Consider the following 15,329-nt stretch of genomic DNA (forward strand, 5'->3'; position numbering starts at 1 on the left):
GTACAGTGATGAGAAACAGAAAAGAGAACAGAGCATTGATAACTGAAGTGTCTGTATACCCAATTATTTTGAAGTGTACAGAGCAAAAATAACTATCAAAACGACAATGTCCTGGGACATCAAAAATCAAGTGAAAATATTTTGGAAACTGAAGAATATGGACCTTACGACGACGGTTGTAGCGAATGAAGTCACAAGATTCTAAATAAATACTTCGCAGAATACGAGAGACCAGGAACTATTTTGACGAATAAACGACAACTATGGTAGAAACTTAGAAGTTCATGCTCTTTCTTATCCCTATAACAGAGTAAAGATCGAGGAGTAGACAGGGCCATCCTGCTGAATCTTGGAAAACAGAAAACATTACCCATATTTAATGACCCCTAGTATTCTCATCATGAGCAAAGTAATGAAGTCGATCACTGACCTCTTCCAGCACTATCTGTCCCCACACATTAATATTGTAGGCCACCCCTTGTTATCTTCCCAAGTCAAAATGTTAATTCCACCTCCGTTTATTTATTTATTCATTTTTTATATATTCTAAAGAATCACCTTCTTCAGTTCCTTCTGTTTAATATCTCGATATAGCACCCTATTGTCACCTCACATTAGTTCTCATTCCTACTCTTCTTCTTCTTCTTTCGGATGCTCCCGTTAGGGGTCGCCACAGTGGATCATCCATCTCCATTTCGCTCTGTCCTCCACATCTTCCATTGTCACACCAACTACCCGCATGTCTGCCCTCCCCACATCCATAAACCTCTTTGGCGTTCCTGTTCTCCTCCTACCTGGCGGCTCCATCCTCAGCATCCTTCTCCCGATATACCCCGCATCCCTCCTGTGCACATGTCCAAACCATCTCAATCTCGCCTCTCTCACTTTGTCTCCAAACCGTCCTCCCTGCGCTGTCCCTCTAATATACTCATTTCTAATCCTATCCATCCTCGTCACTCCCAACGAAAATCGCAGCATCTTTAACTCTGCCACCTCCAGCTCCGCTTCCTGTCTTTTTGTCAGCGCCACCGCCACCGCCTCCAAACCATACAACATAGCTGGTCTCACTAACCTCTTATATACTGTACTTTCCCCTTCACTCTTGCAGCTATCCTTCTGTCACAAATCACTCCTGCAACTTCTCCACCCACTCCATCCAGCCTGCACTCTCTTCTTCACTTCTCTACCACACTCTCCGTTACTTTGGACAGTTGATCCCAAGTATTTACACCCATCCACCTTAACCACCTCAACTCCTTGAGTTCTCATTCCTACTACTGAAGTTTTTTTTTTTTCTCCAACACACACCATAATCACTGTCTACCTCTACCTTCATCTCTGCACTCTGATGTTGTTTATCAGTATATGCACCTTCTATGCCTGCCCATGTACCCCCTCCCCACCTGTGACAGAATGCAAGTTTGTTGCATATACCTCTCTCGTGTCTGCATTCTGCGGGCAGCACATTGGCACTGCCGAAGCAATCTCGTGGCAATGATTATGCTGGGTGATTTGCCATACCTTTCCATCAGTCAGTCAGGAAAGGAATTTGGAAGCTAGCGAGGATGCTACAACTCTCTTAACCTTCATCAAAAGACATCATCACTTATCAGGTGGGTCCCCAGCTTAATGTCCATCTGAGGGATTATTAATATCCACCAAATAATACTTGCAGCCCGAGATGCCCAACTTAATGTCCATCCAAGGGAAGGTGCACTTTAGATGCAATGTCTCGCCTGGGAAGCACCAATCCAATTTTTATTTTAACAATCAGATCGAGCATTAAATTCAGACGAGATTGTTCAGAGGCAAGCGGACCTTGCAGTAATGCCATGAAAAAAAAAAAGTCTAATTTCTGTACGACTGCCAATGCTGAAAAACGTTCAAGTCATAAAATAAAATAAATCAAACATCAAGATGAGTGTCTAAACTGAAGTATGATGGTTCATGAAGTGGAAGCATAATATAATAAGTGGCCATGGGACATAAAGTGAAGAAATGAATTCATAGCAGGCTAGCAGCAACTACTGCGAGCAAGTTTAATAACTGGCGGGTCATTGAACAAATGAATACGTACAATTAATGAAGAAATAAATACAAAAAAAAAACAGGTCTGTGAGATATATATATATATATATATATATATATATATATATATATATATATATATATATATATATATATATATATATATTTCACACCACCCCCCCTCTCCTCGAGCAGAAGAAGCTACAGAAAGCAACCCAAGAAGGCCTACACAAGGTAAGCACTTTGCTGTTTCGAAACCTTCCTAGAGTTCCTCCACAACTACAAAGACGCTTACAAATAGTTCACACATGAGAATCCCAATGCAACACACCGTCAGCTATACACACCTCCTCATCATCATCATCATACTATACTGATACCGGACCGGTTTCAGCTTATTGGCGAATCATCAGCGACAGCACAATGCATACCAATGAGGCTCTCAAACATGTACCACATGCAAATGTCAAAAGCAGGCAATGAATAAATAAATAAAGACCCACCCACATCTCTCACCTGTGAATGGAGGGAATAGCCAATCAGCTCTCACCTAATCAACTAAACCCAGATGGCAAGGATTGCATAAATGGACCCCCCCCCACTGATTTTATATATATATATATATATATATATATATATATAATATTATATATGTATCAGATATTTGTTGCAAGATGATCTGGAGGTGGGTTTACTTTTTTTTTTGTAAAAGCAAGATTAAAGTGGCATGCAAAAAAAAAAAAAAAGCAACAAAGACTAGATGATGTTGAAGTACTTTTGCAGTCGAACTCTGGTTGTTGCATGAAAAAGTAGTTCAACATTTTAGATCGGAAGTGAAAGCAGCTTGTTTACAATTCCAGTTCGAGCACTCGTGAGGCCATCAACAATCTCACAGTACCTTGTGAAAAGAGTGGGCCATTATGTGTTAATGCCATGGGCAAAATAAATAAATAAAAACCTTGCCCCATTTACATCCAGAATTGATGAGTAACACCAGGCAGTAATGGTTATTGCTTTCATGGCAACCAAACAACTAATATTATCAAAGGACACAGACAGATATTCAGACACAGAGTAATACCAAAAGCCCAGGATAGAGTTCTTACATTGCCTTCGAACTTGGTAAAGGAGTGAAACATGTAGAAACGACGCATGTACACAATTGCTGTGCTGATGGTCAGCTGAGAGCTAGGCATAACAGTCAAGAAAACAGGGCATGGATCAAAAAATGAGCAATATAAACAAAACACCACACCCAAAATACTATCTGAGATGCTATGGAAAGCGCTGATGAACAATTTGAATCGAATTATACAATTTACTATCTGATTATTATCATTCAAGCATTGGGATGGCTGGAGTGGTGGCAGATAAAGGTGGTAGTTTAAAGTGAGACAGCAAGATTGAGTTCGTGAATAAAACCTGAATTGTGCTTAACTCAGTATTACCAATGTAAGCAAATAAATTATATGGAGGCAGTGTAGTGTTGATGTGGACCATTTAATATAGAACACGTAAGAAAGAAAAAGAACGAGAATGGCACTCTTCAGCATCACGATGAACGATATGCCTCTACCCAAATTATTATATCATAAATACATACTTGAACCAAGTTTGATTTAAATCCCTTCAGCTGTTCCGAAGTACCACATTTTTATCTGACACGACCTCTTACCTTTGACCTCTGGATGCCAAAATCTTACAAGTTCATCTATGCATCATAATATACTGATACCAAGTTTGGTCAAAGTCTGGTTCACAAGTTAGCATGGTAACATAATTTTTACCCAACAGGACCTCTGACCTTTGACCTCTTGCCCCCATAATCTAATCATTTTATCATAATGCATACTTGTACCAAGTTTGATTTAGATCCATTCAGCTTTTCTTAAGTTGGTGTGGTAACAAAAAACTAACATGGACGGACAGCCGGACGGACAACCCGAAAACAATGCCCCCGGTGACATCGTTGGCGGAGGCATAAAAAAAGGTCAGTGCTGAAATTTTGTGCAATGATATTGCTTACCCTGAATTAGTCGCACAGTTTGGCAATACGTCTTCCACAGTCGTGCGTTTAAATTGTCAGAGAGTTAAATATTACCGTGAATTGGTAAATGATCCGAGTCATTTATCTTCACGCAACCGCAACTGCTGTCACTCAAGGAAAATATTAAACGTGTTCAACATCCGATTTTGGAAGAATCACTGGATGAAATTGAAGAACAATTGGATGCAAATATTGCAAGTGTGGAAACAACCATTCATTCTGACTTGGAATTTGATATGGTTAGTGCATTCTGGGGACATATTTGACAATCCTCAGGGAACTGTCAGATATGCAAACGTACAGAGCTGAATATTAAACACAAGGCCATGATTCTTTTGGACTGCAGTCTGCCACACTCCCAGCTGTTCTCCAAATGGGAACATAATCTTATAAATATTTTTACTTGGCGATTTTTTTTTTCGCCAAGTATGTTTGTCCGTAGCGTTTTTAGCTCGCCTGTTCGAAGAACAGAGAGCTATAGCGATACCCCCGGCATGAGCGTCAGCATGAGCGTGAAAATATTAAAGTTCTTGGTGCAAGTTATTTAGAAGCTTGCCATTCATTTAATGTGTACTAGGATGCTGATATTTGGCATGGAGGTTCCATTGGGGTATACTATTGATGTAGTGAAGTTGAAATTAAAAAATAATTTCAAATGTTTTACATTTTTGACCTGTTTTGAACTTAACTTTTTTGTAGCACATCAACGTTAAAGTTATTTCCTTTCTAATGTTTTTTATCGACCACACTATTTTTTACTGATTACAATATACAAATACATATATTGCTTTAAAATTATTTGGATCAGACTTTACTGCAATGCTTTATAAACAAGGACAAATGTTTCCAAGAGCAGCGTCCTAAAGGTTTTGTCGGCTAAAAAAATAATAATAATAAAAAATACAACAACTTCTGATATTTCGTCACGTGCCTTGATGAAGCCAATAGTGAGACCCGTCATAGTGTATTTACGATAAATAGTGTATTTACGAAATAAATAGTGTATTTACATATTTACGATAAATAGTGTATTTACGAAATAAATAGTGTATTCACGAAATTACAATACGATAAATGGAATAATCTTTAAATAGTAACGTGAACTTTTGGAAACTTTAAAGCAAATGTCCGAATATATTTAAAAGTTCACGATAGACGCTCTCAAAAGGCACCGTCAATGCGAGGATGTGTCCATGTGCTTAGTATTTAAGGAGATCCGGATCTTGGTATATACAAGAGCTGAGTCCTAGAGGTTAAGGTTTTGTCTTCACAAGAAGAAGAACAAGAACAAGAAGAAGAACAACAACAACGCCGAGCTCTCAATGAGCAGCGTTCACTACGCGAGACGCTGCGAAAAATATTATTAGACTAGTCTTTTAAAAACCATAAATGTATAAATAGGCGAGCATTGGGTGGCCTTGACACCAACTCACTGGTTCTGTCTGTCTGTCACACGATTTTTGGCCACAGTTTTCAAGTAATCGTTCTGAAATTTTTGTGAATGTAGTTGACCGGCCAAAGACAGCAATGCTTAATTTTGGTGAAGATCCAAATCCAGATCTGAGAATTTTTAAAGTGATTCTTCACCATTGAGGGAGGGCCAAAAACGATATGTAGCACAATATCTCAAAAGGGAATGGATGGATTCACACAAAACTTGGTGGTCAGGTTGGTAGTGTCACTGGGAGAAATTGATTCAATTTTAGTGAATATCCAAATCCAGATCTTTATACGAGAATTATTTAGTTTTTAACCGATTCTTCACCATTGAGAGATGGGGCTATAAACAATATTGCATGATATCTCAAAAAGCTATTGATGGATTCAGATGAAACTTTGTGGACAGGTTGGGTGTGCGAAAAGGATTAATTGATTAGATTTTAGTGAAGATCTGAATCCAGATCTGGATTCGAGAATTTTTCAAGCGATTCTTCACCATTGAGAGATAGGGCCAAAAACGATATACAGCATGATATCTCAAAAGATTATGGATACATTCTGCAGAAACTTTGTGGACCGGTTTGGTGTGTGAAAAGGAACAATTGATTCAATTTTGGTGGAGATTCGAATCCGGATCCAAGAATTGCTTCAAGTGATTCTTCACCATTGAGAGATGCGGCCAAAAACTATGTACAGCATGATATCTCTAAAAATTGTGGATGACTTGTGACAAAACAAGTTGGACAAGTTGGTTAGGCAACAAGAACAAGCCGATTCGATTTTGGTTCAGGTCTGGATTCAGATCCAGCCTATCAGTGTGATACAAAATGTAAACTGTTCAGCCTGGTGGAGGTACGTGATCGACCGAGTGCCGTTCCGCTTCACCAAGTGTCGCTCTACAAGTGATTTTTCATTTTAAGTGTTTGTATGATATTCTTTCATGGCCAAACCATACCACATAGAGGCCCAAATTTTGGGTGTAGGTACTTCAGAATCTGGGCAATGTTCTAAGCTAGCTGCCCCCTCCCCTCCCCCCCAAAAACAAGGAAATTCTCTGTTTGTACATGTGTGCATGTCTAAAAAAAAACAGAAAAAAAACCACCTGGGCCAATTTCCACCAAGTTTTTCATGCTCTGGGGGGTACCCAGGGTCAAGTCGTGGACACAACTCTACCCCCCTCTCCCCACTCCTCACAAGGCAAGTGTGTGTGTATTTTTAACTCTGGAAATCTAGAAACTGACCTCAAACAAGAAGGGCACTCGGTAGAACGCATACCTCCGCCACACAATGCCTGATCCACGAGAACATATCTGGCCCAATACATTTTTTGAAATATCATGCTATATATCGTTTTTGGCCCCATCTCTCAATGGTGACGAATCACTTTAAAAAATAAATAATTCTCGTATCCAGATCCATATTCGGATCTTCACCAAAATCGAAACAATTCGTCCTTGCCACACATCCAACCTGTCCACCAAGATTCCTCTGAATCCGTCTACAACTTTTTGAGACATTGTGCTATATATTAGTTTAGCCCCATCTCTCAACGGTGAAGAATCACTTCAAAAATTATTGCAGCCGGATCCGGATCTTCACCAAAATATAATCAGTTCATCCTTCTACACACCGAACCTGTCCACAAAAATTTCATCCGGATCCATCCCCAGCTTTTTGTGATATCCTATGCACAGACAGACAAGCAAACAAACAAAGACAAAAGGGGTGGAAACATCACCTCCTTCACCTTCAGTAGCAGAGGTAACAAGCAAGTGATGCCGTTTGGCCCATCACTGCCATGGTGCACACTCAGATTAATTTTTTGCTCCAGCTTTAAACATGAATATTATTGATGGTTTACTGAAGTCTGAATAACCCAATCTTGATCAGGTGATCCAGCTTGGGTGGGGTACCCAGCACGACACGGGGGTAGGATGACGAGGGACGACGTCGGGTTTCCAGCACGTGTGGTGCATTGAAAACGATGAAATCTTACAAATATTTCTAAGTGTTTGCACGTTATTCTTTCACGATCAAACCGTAGCACCGAGAGGCCCCAACTTTTGGATGTCAGTACTTTAGAATCTGGGCATGGTTTTAAGCCACCACACATTGGCATTGCAATCCATTTTGAGGCTACCAAACGCTGTTATCGGTTGTACATTGGGATGTGGGGTCAGGCAGTGCTGCCACCGACCTGCAGGCATAAGTTATCTCCAATTAGGCCAATAACTCCATAGCTTTTCAATGTCCAACATCCCCAAATCACTGCCAAGTACCCTCTCTCTCCCCCAATATATATTTTGTGATGACTCAATTTTCATAACAGGCATCGTGAGACCGCTGGAGAATAATTATCTCCGAAGACACCAAACGGAGGTGAATGTGCGGAAAATCCACCACAATGCCGATTACTAATTTCACCACGTGCGGTTGGCTTAACGTGGGTAATGTACTAATGCTGAAGGATGGATCCACAGCCCACAATACATAGCCACTCATTTAAAACCAAACAAGTTTTATAAATAAATACTGAGATGGGGACACAGGAAGTGAAACGCAATCAAAAGACGCAGATAAACGGATGGTGTGCTTAAATAGACGGTAACAGTATCTCGGTTATCCTCAGCACAAATCCCATCACAGGCAGACCGAGTCAGAAACACAGGATGAAAGAGACTATGTGCAAGTGTGGTGTGTGTGGGTCTTTCCTGAAGTGCTGAGGATGCAACACCGGCACACTCTTGAGAGGTCTCAACCTCGAGAGAGAGGTTGGGTCTGGCCGATAGCTGGGCACTCTGGGCTGTGTGAGTCCCGGGGTTTGAATCCGAGAGAAGAGGAGAGCTTTGATGGTCCCAGCTTTAAGAAAGACATGATGGTCCCAGTAGTATCAGTTTAGAGTCCTGTATCTCTTTTTCTGTTTGTGTGTGTGTCGCTGGCTGGGCATCCCAGCCGTACCTCTATCAATCTGCCTCGCGTGCGACCGTGATCATAGCCTTGTATAGCCATTACTCCCGTCGCCTACTGCACTGGTCTTGCGCATGTACTTTTGATGTCTCGGTTGTGCGAGATTCAACACATGTGGCACAGCCGTGATTGTAAAACCCGCTTTCGAGGCTCCCTCGTAACACACATGAAACAGCCATTCGTGAATGTGATTTATGCATGAAAGTACAATTGGGGGGGGGGGGTAATTTCAGGATTAAACATGGATGGGAGATGGGGGGAAGACAGACAAGGAGAAAGGGTGACTATGCATATGATCCAACTACTATACCACAATTCAACGATCCAACTGTACATACGATTCTGGTCGATGCTAATTGGGGTTAACATACGCCTTAAACGTGAGACACTCATGAGGATATAACTACAGTGTAATTAATCCCCAAGTCATGTGTGTACACTTTATATATTTATACATAGATATCAAAATGTTCTTTTATGCATTTCTCCCCCTCCCTCCCAATTCTGAAATGCTTCCAGTACGTCAATTAGTGGATAAATTACTCTGTCTGGGTCAACATTCTACTCCGAAGTCAACAACAAAAGCCGTTTGAGATGGTTTAAATGTTCACTGCCTTCTCCGCTCATGACAGGAAATGGTTTTCGACATTCAGCCACCTCATGGGTAATGCTCAATGCTGTAATCAATCAGGGACATCTATTTTAAGTTTTGAAGTAGTAGGACCATTCCCCACTGGGTCTTTTTTTTACCCACAGGCACCTTGGGTGAGAATTCCCTCAAACTTCCCTGTATTTTTTTTTTGATTTTTCTGGAATAAAAAGTCCATATCAACCTTGAACGACCTTTTATTTTTTTCCATTCCTACTCGCATTCAGGAAAAAATTTTTTTCAAGACTATGAAGTTCGTTACATAAATGGACACAATCACATGGATCTGACATTTTACGAGTCTGTGCCAAGCTACGAGTCCAAAAGACACTGGGTAGGGATAAATCAATGCAGCACCTGGTGAGGTGACCGTGATAATCCATATTTCTCTCCCTTTGGGTTAAATTGCAATTTTTACAAGTAGAAGTGGCTGCGCGATGTTTTGCTCGAGAGGGAAAAGATGCTTGGATTATAGCAGTGACTCGTCCCTTTGGCAAGGATGGGTCGATGATAAACCATGGTGTTCAATGGAAGTGTATGTTGAGGGCCAACAACATAACATACACTCCCTAAAATATAAAGGACACCACGTTAAATTTGAAATGAACCCTTACAATTTGCACACACACCTCTTTTCCTACAATGCAAAGCAGCAAATGCTTCGTAAAGGTCAATATTTTTGAAATTTTGGGACAATGCAACTCCACTGGCTATGATACAAGACTACATTGAGGGCCATAGCATGTACCAGCAGGACAACACACCTTGCCATACGACGGTATGTCAGGAATCGTTTTGAGGACAACATTGGAAATCTGCGGCGGTAACCAACCCCAAAGCCTCACTCAGAGCAAACTAAAGCACTTTTGGGGGTATCTTGGAACTCCGGTCGAGTGCGAGAGACAACAGAACACAATCCACCACCGAACTTACACTTGTTATGAAGGAGGAATGGTGCAATATTACACTTGCTAAAGGGTGCTAGTGACAGTTTAAAAATATAATAAACGGGTGCAAATTAACCACACATTTCGTTATTGTCCCAGTGGTTTTGGTAAAGATGGGTATGCAAGGAGGAGGGGTGGGGGAAGGATGCGGATTTCGAAAAAGGACAAGAAAATGGTGAAAATGGAGAGGGAAAGGGAAAACAAAGTTGGGAAGGGGGAAAAACATGGCGAGGGGGAGATTCCAAATTTTGTATGAAAGTCTGAAATAATTACATGATGGTATTCGAGAGAGGTTCAGCCAATTCGTTTTTAAAAATAAAACATTTGGCTATCTCTGTATTCCATAAGCAAAAGATGAGGGCACCCTCCTCGTTTATGCGCGAGACTGTTGCAAGCACCTTCCCTGCTCCATCTTGCCACTCTCCGACTCCTGTCACCTATCTCTGCGATGTTTCCTTCTCTCAATTATATTATTCCCAATTTATCCCCACCAACCTCGAGTGCATACGTAATAAATAGATGCTCCTTTGGCTTTCATTTATCACTTTTTTTGATGTACCCTACTCTTTACAGAACGTTGGTGCTGCCAAAGCAGTTTCATGGCAATGCTTACGCCAGGCGGTTTATCATTGCCTTCCCAGTGTTGTTTGCCCATGCCCTATACTTTCCAAAGCTGAGTGTCAAGTAAGGAAGGAGCACGTACTATATGACTTTTTAAAGTCTCTGGCAGGGGTCACCAACCTTCTTTTCAATGCAAGCTACTTTTGAAGAACGAAATATTCCAAGAGCTACGGAAACATGAATTTAAAATTTATGAATTGATAAAAGGTGCAAATTTAACTACAGCCGTCCAATTACAAAATAAATATTTAAAGTGAAGGAAAATTAAACTTTACCTTTAGTTCAGTGTGAAACTCGACACTGCATCGTCTGGTGTGTATCCTGACAGGGCAAATGCGATGGAGCCGTTGAAATGCTCATCTGTCAGATGGGTTCGAAATTTAAATTTGGCGCAATTCATGTCGGAAAAGGGCAGATTCGCAAAGATCGGTCGAGCCAAATAGGGAAACCACTTTCGTTGCTACTTTGCGGATGCTATTGTACTTTTCAGTATCCACGAGACTCCAGAAATCTGTGGCAGATGACCTTGATTTCAACTGAATGTCATTTTGAAGGCTGATGATCTCAATTTCCAAAGGGATACAATCAAGGTGAAACAGCACACTAATTTGGTCAGAAATGTCACAAACATCAACTTCCATGAAGGTGATCTGCAACATCACACGGCTCCATCTCCTCAAAATCATGAATTCTGTCGTTGAACTCTAAGCCAAGCTGGACAGGAAATCACTGGACCTGTCACAATGTCCACAATTCCGATAGCAACCTCATTTTCTCCTGGCGTTTGGAATATAGAAGGAAAATGTTGCATTCTCCTTCACTGGACTTGTTATATCAGGTAACGATTTGCCTTGAAAACTTTCACTGCATGAATCATGTCGGCAATTGTCTTCCGTTTCCGTTGCAATCCACAGTTCAGGGCGTTCAATGTTGCCGTCATATCTGTGAGAAATGCCAAATCAAACAGCCATGCGATGTTTGATAATTTGGTGGTATCTTCATTTTTTTGATTCCATAAAAACTTTAATTTCCTGTAAGAGTGAAAGAAATTGATACAGTATCCCAACAATAAAGGAAAGACTCTTCCCATTACAGAGTTCACTCAACTCCCACTACCATGCCTCTCTGTCAGAGGTTGTTGTTGTTGTTGTTGTTGTCAGGCCAAACAGTTCTGCTTGAATAGGCCAGCTGCATATATGGAAATTTGGACTCAACATTGTTTTAGTAAGTCAAACATAAAAACATTAACTTTATTATTGTGTTACTATCTTTATTAAGACTGTGCGTCAATTTTTTTCACCATGTGAATGCAGCTTTTTAGTTTATTTTAATTTTTTCCACATTTAATATGAGCTACCAGTCACTCGCAATCTAGGCGTTGGCGACCCCTGGTCTATGGAATGACTCGGCTGGGGTTTTAACCACTGACCACCCAGATTCAGAGTGGATGCTCCAACTATTACACTGCCGAGTGTGCTTATTCATCAGTAATGGGATGTAATTATTCCTATTAAGACCTATGCTGGTTTTGTAGGGCTGACGATCAACCTCGCAGTATATTGTATATACATATATATATATATATACATATATATATATATATATATATATATATATATATATATATATATATACACATACATACATACATACATACATACATATATATATATATATATATATATATACACATACAGTATATATATACACTGATGAGCCAAAACATTATGACCACCTGCCTAATATGCTGTTGGTCCTTCTGTGCCACCAAAACAGTGCCGACCCGCCAAGACATGGACTCGACAAGACCCCTGAAGGTGTCCTGTGGTATCCTCAAATAAAAGTTAATTGGCTTGTTATGATCACCTAACTAACTCATCCACCAAGTTTCGTCCAGATCCGTCCATCACTTTGAGACATCGTGCTCTGTATAGTTTTAGCCCTATCACTTAAAGGTGAAGAATCCCTTTACAAAAATATATATAAAAAAAATTCAGATCTGCATTTGGATCTTCACCAAAATCTAATCATTTTGTCCTCGTCACTCTTCACCAAATTTGGTCTGAATATGCCCACAATTGTTGAGATATTTTGTTCACAAACAAACAAGCAAACAAACAGTGGTGGAAACAGCCTCCATCCACCTTCGGTGGTGGAGGTAAAAAGAGAATCCAAAGAATAAAAAAAACAAATTCAAAATCGAAGACAAACACCTCAAGTGTTTGGGTGCTGAAAACAAACTCAAAATAGAAATGATAGCAAGGAAGATATAAACAAAAGCTCGAAAAATTCTGGAAAGTAAGATTTGAAGATCGGAAAGAACATAACAAGGAAGCGGAATGAATCCCGAACTTGGAAAAGAAGCAACACATAGGGGGAAATCCCCCTAATGATTATTGATGGAGGGGAAAAAAAATGAGAAAACAACTTGAAAGAAATGCCAAACTTTGAAAGCCCAGGCCCAGATGGAATTCCATATTTCTGGTTAAAACAATTTGATGTTCTCCACAATCATTACACCAGGTCATTCAACAAACTGATCCAAGAGGAAAAAAAAAGTCAGTGGATAAGTGGCTTATGTAAAGAAACACCTTTCTCATTCCTAAATCAGAAGAAACCCAACTTCCTCACAAATATTGGCCAATACCTGTCGACCAACAACATACAAACTTCTGATAGGAATAATCACAGAAATGATGTTCCATCACCTAACACAACAAGAAGTTTTAGAGACAGAACAAAATGGATGCAAGAGAGGTTGTTATGGAACAATTGACCACCTACTACTGAACAAGGCCGTACTTGAAAATTGCAAAATGTGAAGAATCAAACTGTCCACCGCCTGGATATACCAGACTTGAAAAAGCTTTTGACAGTCCCAACATTTGTGGATAAAATGCATGTAATTTTTTTTTTATTTTTCATTAAATCAATCCACAAATCATCAAACGGGTTGAGAAAGCAATGGAGCTCTGGAATACCACATTGATATAACAGCACTCAGAAGGAATATCGAAATACCAGATGTGAAGATATGGCTTCAAGAAACCATAGACAAAATGCTGTGAGGAATAGAAAATGTTCATTGCTATATGAATGACAGTGGTAGCCACTGAAACTGTAGATCAGCATGTGAAGGTGTTAAAAAGGTGTTACAAACATTGAAGAAGCACAATGTGTGACTAAATGGTATAAAATGTAAATTTTTAAGGCACGACTTGAATATCTCGATCAAGTTTGAGTGCCGAGGGGATTCGCCCTTTACAGAACAAGTTAGAGGCAATTCAAAAATCAGAGAAACCAACAGATGTGTCCGAATTAAAATCTCTGTTGGGGATGGTAAACTACTATGGAAAATTCATTCCCAATTTGTCCTCAAACCTGATCCAAGAGGAAAAGACACCCGCAGAACTGTTCCAAGAACTCAACAACAAAGAGTTGAAAAGAAGCATATAGCTTCAAAATTTCAACATGACGGGTTCCACCCGAGCGTTTGTCAATATGACATGTATCAGCCGGTGCGTGTTGGAAATTTAAGGGGAGGAAAAGAGAAGTGGATACCTGGTACAATCGTATCCATTAAAGGTCCTCGTACGTACCTAGTCAGGATACCAGGAAATAACCGCCGATATGTACACGCAGATCATTTGATCGCAGATGAGTCTCAAGAGCAAACACCAAAGCCGCGAGAGAGAGATTACTTGCTTGAAGTAGAACCAAGACGAGATATCCCCTCAATTCATCTTCCAGTTAGTTTAGAACCTCCAGAGGAGTTTGTAAATCCAATACCAGAACCAGGAGATTAAAAAAAAACTTGTAAATGAGAAACCAGCAGTTTCACCCTCACCAGTAGGCAGTAGGAGGTAACCATAACACCAACACCTGTCAGAAGGTCCACAAAAGTGTCTAAAACTCTATTCACGTTAGATCTGTAGTTCAACTCGAATTGTACAACAGTGGGTTAGGGAGTTTTTGAGTAAAGAAAATGCTGATTGTTTAAGTACATTTTGTGTTTATTCTCATTCCAACGTTCGGAAACATTGTTGAGGTTATCTTCGGTCGATTGCTTGTAAAGGGACGAAGTTACAGTAGGAAATGTTCCTTTTGTATGCAAATTGTAACAACTGTTGTGAAAACAATAACCAAGGAGATGAATGCATTCGATGCTTTATTCAAGGGTTTAGAATTCACGGTGTAATACAAATGCTACATCAGAATTATAATGATATATACATATATAGGAGGGAGGAGTGCAGTATTATGTTGAATGACGTCATGACGTCGCGGGGAGGCTGAGCATACGCAGAACAAATGGCGTCCTTCCACGGTGTCTGTGTCCTTCACTCGGGCCGGCTCCTTCACTGAAATACGGACGTGAAGGCGTTTGTTCAGTCTATAACAGTGTGAATCCTTGAGTGAAATGGAAGCCAAACATTGCGTTTTTGAAATTGTTCACACTTTCCATCCAATTTGGGTTTCAAGGAAAGAAAGGAAAACGGGTCAAACCCGTGAAATCCGGGTCACTTGCCATCTACGCAGTAGATTACCGACATCAGTAGATCCACAAACTCGGTTGCGTCCATGCAGTCAACCACTCAACCCATCAAACTCTACTCGCTCGAGGACTCAA

General features: G+C 40.3%; 2 protein-coding genes across 5 annotated transcripts in view; one reads left to right on the plus strand and one right to left on the minus strand.

The window, feature by feature from the left end:
- The window catches only part of LOC147030172 (cyclin-T2-like), a 49,535-nt gene that overhangs the window by 30,239 nt on the left and 3,967 nt on the right, over positions 1 to 15,329 (minus strand). For 2 of the 4 annotated variants that reach the window (XM_085873955.1, XM_085873956.1), the window contains exon 3: positions 3,135 to 3,216. The exons of 1 other annotated variant lie outside the window; for it this stretch is intronic. In XM_085873955.1, the coding sequence (XP_085730081.1) occupies positions 3,135 to 3,216 (82 nt within the window). Of the gene's footprint in view, positions 1 to 3,134; positions 3,217 to 5,247; positions 5,315 to 15,329 lie in introns of all 4 variants that reach the window. One more of the 4 variants, XM_085873957.1, reaches the window with a different exon arrangement.
- LOC147030173 (transmembrane protein 163a-like) overlaps positions 1 to 15,329 on the plus strand; it is a 324,697-nt gene that overhangs the window by 28,421 nt on the left and 280,947 nt on the right. The gene's annotated exons all lie outside the window — the stretch shown is intronic.

Source organism: Eptatretus burgeri, chromosome 3 (assembly GCF_056783735.1).
Source record: "Eptatretus burgeri isolate ZD-2024b chromosome 3, Ebu_testis_v1, whole genome shotgun sequence".
NCBI classification, from domain to species: Eukaryota; Metazoa; Chordata; class Myxini; order Myxiniformes; family Myxinidae; genus Eptatretus; species Eptatretus burgeri.